At 50.9% G+C, this 9,962-nt stretch overlaps 1 protein-coding gene across 1 annotated transcript; it reads right to left on the bottom strand.

Annotated features, from left to right (window-relative positions):
• Nucleotides 1-965: 965 nt before the first annotated feature.
• On the bottom strand, nt 966-8,875 carry LOC124233182 (pepsin A-like). Its single transcript, XM_046650335.1, has 8 exons — nt 8,820-8,875; nt 8,197-8,356; nt 6,037-6,154; nt 5,045-5,163; nt 4,138-4,337; nt 2,474-2,590; nt 1,199-1,343; nt 966-1,106 (listed from the first exon to the last, which is right to left on the bottom strand). The coding sequence occupies exons 1-8, from the start codon at nt 8,873-8,875 to the stop codon at nt 966-968; spliced, it is 1,056 nt and encodes a 351-aa protein (XP_046506291.1).
• Between the last annotated feature and the right edge of the window lie 1,087 nt (nt 8,876-9,962).

Below are 9,962 nucleotides of genomic sequence, written 5' to 3'. Positions count from 1 at the left end.
GTGGCGAGCTGTCAGTTCTTTTCATTCACTAGGTCACTGGCCCACAACCTTGGCTGCACATTAGAATCTCCTGGGGAGCTTTGCACCCACCACCCCAAACCACATTGGTCAGGGCTGACCCCCTACAAATTAATCAACTTCTTTGAGGGGGGGATAGCTCGACATCAGTACTACTTCCTGAATAATATTGACCCACTGAGCAAGAGGAGTTTTCTACTTGCATTATCATAGAAAGAAGGAGTTGGCCTGTGGCTCATTTGACTAAAGATTTGTCACTTGGTAGAGACAGCAGGGGTGCCATAAGCCCTGACCCTATGGACGTTAGGATCACCATTTAACCAACCATTTGTAGCATTGATGGTCAATATCATGTGACTACCCCAACCACACTCTGAGCATGAGGAAAACTGCATATCAGACTAAGAAACTGTGGCTAAAACAGGTTACAACTGAGGCCGGCTTGGTGGCACAGTTGTTAATTTCGCACATTCTGCTTCGGTGCCTGCATTTTGCCCGTTAGGATCCTGGGTGTAGACCTACGTACTGCTTGTGAAGCCATGCTGTGGCGGGCATCCTACATATAAAGTAGAGGAAGATAGGCATGGATTTTAGCTCTGGGCCTGTCTTCCTCAGCAAAAAGAGGAGGATTGGTGACAGACGTTAGCTCAGGGCTAATCTTCCTCAAAAAAAAAAAAAGAAAGAAAAAAACAGGTTGCAACTGGCTCAGAATCAATGGGCTGGTAATTGAGAAACAAAGCAAGGATGCAGCGGTGCAACTAGAAATCTTATTTTCACGTCACCACTGTTTGTCACACTTTTCCCCTTGGGGACGCTGCATCCAAAGTCTCATTCACACGTTTAATTTGAACGTATTCTTTTCTCCAGCAGCTGTCCAGAGCAGATGTCAGCTTCAGCTTGTGGAAGTGCACTTTCCCTTATGCAAAGGGGGAATATGTGTCCAAATTCTATGGGGGCACATGTAGGTGGGAGGCCCAGAGGCCCCTTACCTCTAGGATGTAGGCACTGGGACGCAGAGGAAACTCAACGCCGTTGAGGGTAAAAACGATGTCAGGCAGGCTGTAGATGGATGAGCAGCTGATCACCCCCTGGAAAGAGTGAGGGTTGGAAGGGATTGCCTTCCTTCTGCATGGCGGACCCACCACCTCGGTCTATAATGGGGCAGTCAAGTCTCACTTACCTCACCAGAGGAGTCCTCGCTGAACCCAAGGTAGCTCTGGATAGTGTCAATGGCAGAGGTTGGGCCAGCCAGCAGAGAGGTGCCAGTGTCAACAATGGCCTGGCAGCCCCCGCTGCAAGCGATGGACTCTCTGTTCACAGTGACGCTGAAAGCAAGATGCAAGAGAGGGTCCCCTGAGCCTCCAGGGAAAACATCTGCCCAGGGAGGAACCAAGTCACCCCAGAGGGTCCCTCTTCCCCATCTGTTGGCCAATAGATAAAATTTCAGCTTCTCTCCTTCACGCCCTCATTCATTCATTTACTCAACAGATCTTCACTGAGTGTCTACTCTGTGCTAGGCCTGGGAGATGAAATTCCAGATGAGGCAACCTCACAGTTTCTGGTTGCAGAGAGCTCACAGTCTATATGGGAAAATAAATTATGACAGAAGAAGAGCCGCATGAGCAGGGTACAGGACAGGGGAACAGAAACACAATCCAGGGTGAGGGTGCTGGAGGTAAGGAGCAACCAGGGAGGGCTTCCCAGGGAAGCAAACAGCCCAATGTGGCCAAGGAGATGAAGAGCTGGAGGAGGACGCACAAGGCAGAGGGGAAGGCATGCAAGGAGGGATGGAGAGGAGAGGAGCAGGGGTGGAAGTGGGAGGAACTGAGGAAGTTTTAGCACGGCTGGGGCAGACGTGAGCGGACCGAGTGTCCCAGTTTGCCCAGGACTGTCCTGGTTTTAGAACTGAAAGTCTTGAGTCCCAGGAAACTGCTGACACCTGGGAAACCTGGAGTCACCCTAGCAGGCCAGCCGGGGGAGGAACAGCGGGGGAATGAAGCTGCATGGAGGAGGGGTATCCCAGAAGGCGAAGAGGGTAAGGAAGGGGCTGAAACAACTTCTTAGCCATTTTGCCCTGTCCCTAGACTGAAAGTGACATTTTTCCTGGAGTGGGAGGAGCGTGTGCCAGTTCTTAGTTCCTCTAAATGCCAAGACGTGTGGACTGTTGAGTCTCCAGCTGTCCTCAGGGATGCTGGTATCCCGTGTCCATGAGCAGAAGGAGAGTGGCTGTCTCATCCTTGCAGAGCATCTGGGGTTCCAGACAGCTCTCCTCCTCCAGGGAGGGGCCTTTCTCAGCGTCTCTCTGGCTTGGCCAACTTCCACCTTCTCCTCCTGGGGTACGTTTCCCTGGCTGGTTGTTCCAGGGGGATTCTGGAAAGCTTAGTTAACTAGGAGTCTATAAGGAAATGAGATCTGAGGCCCACGCCAGGACAGTGCCCATCCACGGCCATCTCACCTGTCCATGGTGATCTGCCAGTAACCCTCGTTAGAAACAGGCACCCAGTGCAGGCTTCCAGTGTAGTAGGAAGGATCGATGCCACCGAACATCACCACACTGCCACTCTCGTCATCGCTGTTGAAAGTTGGGGGAAAAGACAGGAATTCACTTATTCAACTGAACATCTGCTGTGGGCGTCCTAAGAGATCCCCTTCACTGGGCTCTTGCCAGTGCCAGGAGCTGTGCTGAGTGTGACGGACAGGGTTTCATTCAATCCTCACATCAACACCCAAACAGTGGACACTATTATTCTTGGTTCCACTAGACAGTGAGGAATCTCAGGCTCATAGAAGTGAGGCGATGTGCCCAAGGTCACACAGCCTGGGGGGGCCAGAACCAAGATGAGAACCCAGGTCTTTCTGGTTCCAGTGTTGTGGTTCCACCACACCCTCACTCTCGTTGCTGTGGGGACCTCAAGAGAAGTGAATGTGGGACAGCGTTTGCTCTTGAGAACTTGATAGTAGAGTTCTCTGGTTCTCAGCCAGGGGCAGCTTTGCCCCCAGGGGACATTTGCCAAGGTCTGGGGACATTTTTCATTGCCATGATTGGGTTGGGGTAGGAAGTGCCACTGGTGTCTAGTATGTAGAGGCCATGCAGCCTGCTCAACATTCTACAATGCACAGGACAGCCCCCCACAGCAAGGAGTTGTGTGTCCAAAATGTCCACAGTGCTGAGATCGAGAAGCCCTGATCTAGTTGGGGAGAGAAGATGGCCCCAAGAAGTCTCTAAGTCCCATAAGGGCAGAGGATGTTTAGGAGCTGACTTGAATGTTAAGAGACCAAGAGGATAAAAGAGTCCACATGTTTTAGATTTCCTCCTTGTTACCGGAATATTCAGTTTCTGAATCTCTGCAGATTCTGGTTAGATAGGGAGGCAAATGTGGATGATAATAAGAAATGAATCATCAAAGTACTGGCCACAGAAAAATCATTTTGCTCACCTCAGCCTACATCAACTTTCCTGTAAACATCTGACAGTATAATGCAACACAATGAGTGTAGAGCACAAGAGTTCACAATTGAAGAATAATATCAACAATGACCATGGCTTCAAAAGAGAAGGATGAGAGCATCAGAGGAAAGCTGAGTGCCTCGGGAAACTGACGACACCCTCAGATATTCCTGCATAACCTCGACTCAACCAAAACCAACACTGGTTTATTCTTTATTCATTCTTAGAATTAACTCATAGTCACAACTGGAACCTAGGTTTTGTTAACAAATGACATAATCTTGCGTTCATCATTTGTTTCACTGCTTAAGATATATGTCTCCATCAAATCTTCTTTTCATCACTATGGAATTTTGGCCCCTGTTTTTAGTAGATTCATTTTAAATTGTGGTCTTTGGGGGGGCCAATGATGAGGGGACTGGGGCTAGAGAGCAAATGACTAGTGACATTTGAGTTGTGTAAGTTAAGGTGACAAAGACTCAGCTGGTAAATGAGATGAATGAAGATGCTTCATCAGAGAGAGATTTGGCCCCATTCTCTCCAAAGCTACACCTCTCAAGCCTTAGACACTGACCTTTCAAATCCCATGCTGACTGAGACCCTCTCTCCCCACCCAGCGCCATACAGCCCTCCTCTGGGTCAGGTGACCGTGACCTCCCTGCCCAACTTACGAGCTCAGGTAGACGGAGAAGAGGTCTTGGGAAACCAGACCCTGGTCCCACATGTTGTCAAAGACGGGAGTGGCCCCGGAGGCGGAGATGCTGGGGTAGGCGAGACCCAGGATGCCGTCAAAGGGAGCGTAGTACAGGAAGGAGCCGGGCTCTGTCTCGCTCAGGCCGAAGATCTGGTTGGTGTCCTCGATGCCTCCGACCTGAGTGGGGGGGACCAAGATGTCCACAGTCAGCTTGTGTTGACTGAGCCCTGCAGGGCACCAGCCCTGGGCACAGAGTGTCCCTGGTTCATCTCATGTAGGACTTGTCTTCTTGGGCATAGGGCTGGAAGGAGGGGAGAGGGATGGTCTCTGGGAATGCTTCTTATTCTGCTGAAAGTAACCACTGTGGCTGATCTCCAGATGGACACAGTCTGCGAATTGGTGTGAGAATTTGCTGCAGAAAACACGGGTCCTTTGTGTTCCTGTGTCTAATGATGGGATACAAAGCAGACCCCAGGCAAATTAGAGCCCTTGATCCCAGCCACACCGAAGAGGGGGGGTGGCTTTGAAGCTTTAGAAGTGGAAGGGGCAGCAGGCCAAAGGCAGAGAAAGAGAAGGAGGTGCTTAAAGAGAACTAAGCCTTTTCCTACCTCGCTCCCCAATCCATAGTATTCAGCTTGGGTCGGGCTGAGGACAGCTAATAGCTCCAGGTGTAGCACCTCCTTACCCACTACTATCACACCTAGAAATGTCTGTGACATCTCTGCCACCTCTTCACCTTCCTCCCCCAGCCAGATTACTTTGGTGTCACTGAGATCCATATTGATGGAATGAGCCTATTCTGGGGGTGCATTGTGGCCCCCAGGGTCCCCAGAAGCTGGCCCTAGGGCTGAGCAGGAAGAGGTGGTGTGCCAGCAGGCACCCACCCTGACAGTGTCGTATCCAAGGACGCCTGTCATGCTCCCGGTACCGTAGGTGATGGAGACCGACTCACTGGTAGCCCGGTAGGTGGAGGAATCCTCAGGATTGAAGCGGTTGTGGTCGGCTGGGAGGACAAGAAGTGACATCATCAACCTCAAAACCCAAGCAAGAATCGTGGCCAGTGATGTCTTTCTGGGGGTGCTGCCTTGGTTTGGGGTGGGGCTTTGGAGTGGAAAGGTGCCCTTTCCCCATATGTTGGAGCCCAAACATCTCCAGGTTATGTTCCTGCCTGGTTGGACCAGTTGGCACCGACTGCCTGATGGAAGGTCCCCAGCCAACCCCACAGTCCTCCTAAGGACCCCAGGAAAACACTGAGCAGAGCGAGCCCACGGCTGCCCATGGCAGGAGCCCATTCACAGCACACTGCGAACAGCCCATGACACAGCTACAATGTCACGGTCACAGCTTTACAATGCTACAGCTCAAATTATGAAGGGGAGGATTCCAGGGGCCCCTCCACTGAATTAAAAGTCAGGTTAAAAAGCTGACAGAGGAAGGAACTGGAAACACTGTCCATGACTCCCAATGACAAACTCTCTTCCTTAGAAAACCAATGATTTTTCTTTTAAAAGTGAGATCATGGTTCTCCTCAGTCATGCTTTTGAATCACTTTGTTTGTGAAGCTCTTGACCCTGCTGTCTCTCCTGTAGCCCTTTAGCCCCAAGACCCTTTGGGTCCCCTGGGCTGTGGTTGTTCAGGAGAGCTGCTATCTGCCATTGGACTGAATCCCTTTGGGGGCAGGGACGATGTGTGATTCACCCTCTATCCCCAGGGCACCTAATCCCAGTGCTGGGCATGTAGCTACTCAAGATATGCTTGCAGAGAGAATCCCTGAGGGACTCCAGCAGGCTTGAAATTGGATCTATTAGAAGCCCCTGAGTGTTCAGTGCTCCCAGGTGAGCGGGCCCTGGGGTCCCGGGCAGGGCCAGGCACTCACAGCAGGCAAGACTGGAGCAGTAGGTCGAGGGCACCCACAGGTTGGAGGAGCCGGTGTCAAAGATGACAGTGAACTCCTGAGGGGGAGTTCCGATGCTGATGGTGCCGAAGTACGCCTCCTGCGGGGTGGGGACAGCACAGGTCACTCCCCATCCTGGGACTCCCCAGGGAGCAGGACCTCGTGGGGCTTCCCCTCAGCTCCCCACCCTCACTGCTCTCCTTGCCTTTCTCTCCCTGTCCAGTGCATCCATCCTTCAAAGCACAGCCTCGCCTCCCCTCCTCCTTGACGTCTTCCCTGATTGCATCCCTGTTACCCTCTGTCTGTTTCTTCTAAGCACCATCAACAGCTAATAAGAATCTGCTGTCCCCTCTTCAGCTCTCCTCCTGAATGTCTTAGTCGTGCCATTCCAGAGAACACACCGTCTCAGAGGACAATAGGTAACCTGATAGCAGCCAGCAGAGTAAATGCTGAAATGCTGATTCAGTAAAATGTCGATCAGGAGATAAAGAAGTCAGGTAAAGATGGAAACCGCTGGAGATATCTTGTTCCTAAATCAAGGTGTGTACAGTGGGTTTTGAGAAAGGGCTTTTTTTTTTTTTTTTTTGTCAGGATTTTTATTCTTAGTGGCAGCCCTGTCTCCCTTGCCAGCAGGTCTAGCCACGCTGGTCTGGCTCTTCTTTGATGATGACAAGCTCGTTCCCATCCCAGGGCCTTTGCACTTGCTATGCCTACACAAGGAAAATCTTTCTTCTGGACCTTTCCTTGGTCTGCTCCTTCTCTTTAATCATTCAGAGCTCTAGTCAAAGATCACCTCCACCAAGAGGCCCTCCCTGACCACTTCATGTAAATTTGCCCTTCCTCAATTCTTCTTCTTTCCATTAGTCTAACTAATTGAGTTTTCTTTTCATCTCTTGTCAATACATGACATTATCTTGCATACTTATTTATTTGTGTCTTATTTGCCTTCTCTTCTATAATAAAGCTCCAGGAACTTGGCTTCTTCATCACTGTTTCCTTACCTCCGTGCACAGAGCCTCTGGCACATAGGAGATGCTTCATAAATATTTGTTAAGTGAATAAATGGACTGACTTTACCAGGCTCTTACCAAGAGCCAGGCCCTGTGCTAAGCCTCCAAAAAGCCATTACTTTGTTAGTTACTCACAACAACCCTCTGGTGGTAGATATCTGGGGTGCTGTTTGACAGACGAGCAAACTGGGGCTCGCTCTAAGAATTTAAATGACTTGCTGAAGGTCACGTGGCTCGGAACCATTAGAGTCCAGATTCGCACCAGGTCTGGCAGATTTCACAGGCTAAGTTCTTAACCACAGGCAACAGTGCTTCCTATTGTTGACCCTGTGCCCTCACACAGGTGACACACAATATCTACCACAGGGCAGGGTGTTGCCATTGGGTCCCAAATGGAAGAGTCAGCCAGCTTCCTGAAACTCCACACTGATCGTGTCAACCCCCCTGGTTAAGATGATTCAGTGGCCATGAGAACACAGACCTCATCAGAGACTCTGATCTGGCTCCACCCACCGACCCCACAGGCCTCACTCTGCGCCTCCCTCCCTCTCTGTTCTCCCTGAACACTGGCCTCCTTTCTTCAAATGCACTCTGCTCCCTGCTGTCTCAGGGGCTGGCAGAAGCTGTCCTGCTCTCTGGGACTCTTTTCTGTCCTCTCCAACCCCTGCTTCTCCTTCATTACCCCAGAGAGGTGTCCCTGCCCGCCACCTGCCACCCTCTCACAGTGTCACCTTCACTGCATAGCCCTCAGTCTGGCTGTACTTTGCATTGATGGTGATGCTCAGTGATGATGGTCTCTCCCTACTAGACTGGGAGCCCCATAGGGTAAGGGCTGTGCCTGGTTTTGTTCCCTGCTGCTTTCCCAGGGCCCAGCACGGTGCCTGGCACATAAGAAGGTGCTCTTCATCTATAAACACTGAATGAATGAATGAACGAACAAATGAAAGAGAGCAACGTCTCTGACTGTCAGATTTCCTGCCTTTCCTGTGCCTCTGAGATCCAGGGAGCAGACCCCTGGGTTACTTCCTTGGGGCTTAGAGCCTGGTCAAGCTTCCATGACCCCTGACACCTCCTCTCTCCTCTGAGCCAAGTCCTCGGAGCTGCACCCCCACACCACCTGCCCTGCACTCACATCCATGTAGTTCTCCAGGGGCTGGGTGTCCGCCAAGGTGGCGGCCTCCTTGGGGAAGTACTTGCTGGCTGGGTTGCGGGGATGCTGCTTGAGGAAGTCCTCCAGCAGGCCATTCTCGCGCAGGTTCTGCCTCAAGGACTTCTTTTTGACAAGTGGAACCCTGTGGCAGAGCATTTGCAAATGGGATGGTTTGGAGGAGGAAGTATAATTGGGGAAGGAGCCTACTCATGGGGTGCTGTGGAAGGCCCTGAAGGTAAAGGAAGCTTGTCCAAGAGAGAAAGAAGGAAGGAAGTCAAGAGGGCAGATGCTCCCATTTTTTCTACCCTGTTTCAAAGAGGTTCAGTGGTTGCCCAAAGTCGCCTGGCCCAGTGATGGAGCTGGGAACCAAAGCCGCACTGGACTTGAGGACTGGGGCTGTTAACCACATCTACAGGACTGCCTCCACAAAAGGGCAGAGAGAGAGACAAGAAAGGAGACTCAAGTTGAGGGAACACAGGAAGCAGTTGTATGAAGGAAGAATGGAAGAAGAAAAATAAGGGAGGAAAAGAAGACAGGGTGACAGGCAGTGAAGGGAAGCAGCCCCTTGGAAGCTGTTCTTCATGCAGCGTGTCCCCCAGACTCACTTGTAGATAAGGCACTCAGAGAGCGCCACCAAGCTGAGCAGCAGCAGCCACTTCATGGTTCTTCCTGGGTCCCAAGTCTCCAGAGAAGGGAAGAAGGGTGGAAGGCGTATAGCAGAGGAAGGAGCTGCTCCTTATATACAGCACAAGTCCTCGGGAAACCTGCCTTATCAGCCTCCAAACGTCACCCATTATCCTAACCCCAAACAGAAAGGTTGCCGATAAGATTGTCCCTGCCCCTGTGCCATGTTCTGAGAAGTTTCCATTTGGGCAGCTTTCCATTGTAACCACATCCCACGATTAGGATGCACCTGCAGAGAACAAGAAATGGAGAGTTGGCTTATTTCTCAAATAATGAAAAGAGGCTGCATGGAAGCTTGTCAAGCTGAATATTTTGACAAAGTTGGTCTAAGGTGCACTTAACCTTGAACAGATGTCAAAGGAGCTCAGTGTACCCTGATTTCTCCTGGTGAGACAGATGCTGGGATTCTTGGTGAGCCAACCCCACTTAGCAATGGGCCACTTTCCTGTAGCTGCTAACCCAGAGCACATTTGTGGGTCAGTGGTTTGGGGAATCAGGACCGACCTCCCCACAGAAATGTCATTATGTGGGGTTCTTGGGTGTCTAACTAGCCTATGGGCCTTATTATGCTCTTGCATAATATTATGCTTATGACAATGGGGCCGAGTCCTGGGACAGTGGTGCGTGCAGTACAGAGGAAGAGGAGGGAGCGAAACAAGTGGAAGAATGCTGCGTTCCTTTCCTGGAGGAAGCACACTTAAAAGAGGCCAGGTTTGTCTTTGGAATCTGTGCCCCTCACTTTCTGTACCCCTTCTCTTCCTACTGCTCTTCTCCCACGCTCTCAGGTTGCTGGAAGCCTCCACCTTTGAGATTCCACCTGGGTCTGACTCTCCCAGGAGCCCCATGCTTAAAACTTGCCTGAATCAGCTGCAATGGAGCAAAGCAACCTGGGAAAATTCATACTAGTGGGTGAATGACTTAGAAAGCTTGTCTTCTTAAAAGAAAATGCCTCCCAACCAATGGATTCTCTATTTTGTGGGATTTATCCAGTGGAGTGAAAACCAATTGAAGAATTGTGGAGGAGGGAGATCACCAGTCATTAGCTAGCCATATCTGGGGATGGG

Source organism: Equus quagga, unplaced genomic scaffold, assembly GCF_021613505.1.
Source record: "Equus quagga isolate Etosha38 unplaced genomic scaffold, UCLA_HA_Equagga_1.0 158946_RagTag, whole genome shotgun sequence".
NCBI classification, from domain to species: Eukaryota; Metazoa; Chordata; class Mammalia; order Perissodactyla; family Equidae; genus Equus; species Equus quagga.
This window is presented reverse-complemented; position numbering and strand designations above follow the sequence as displayed.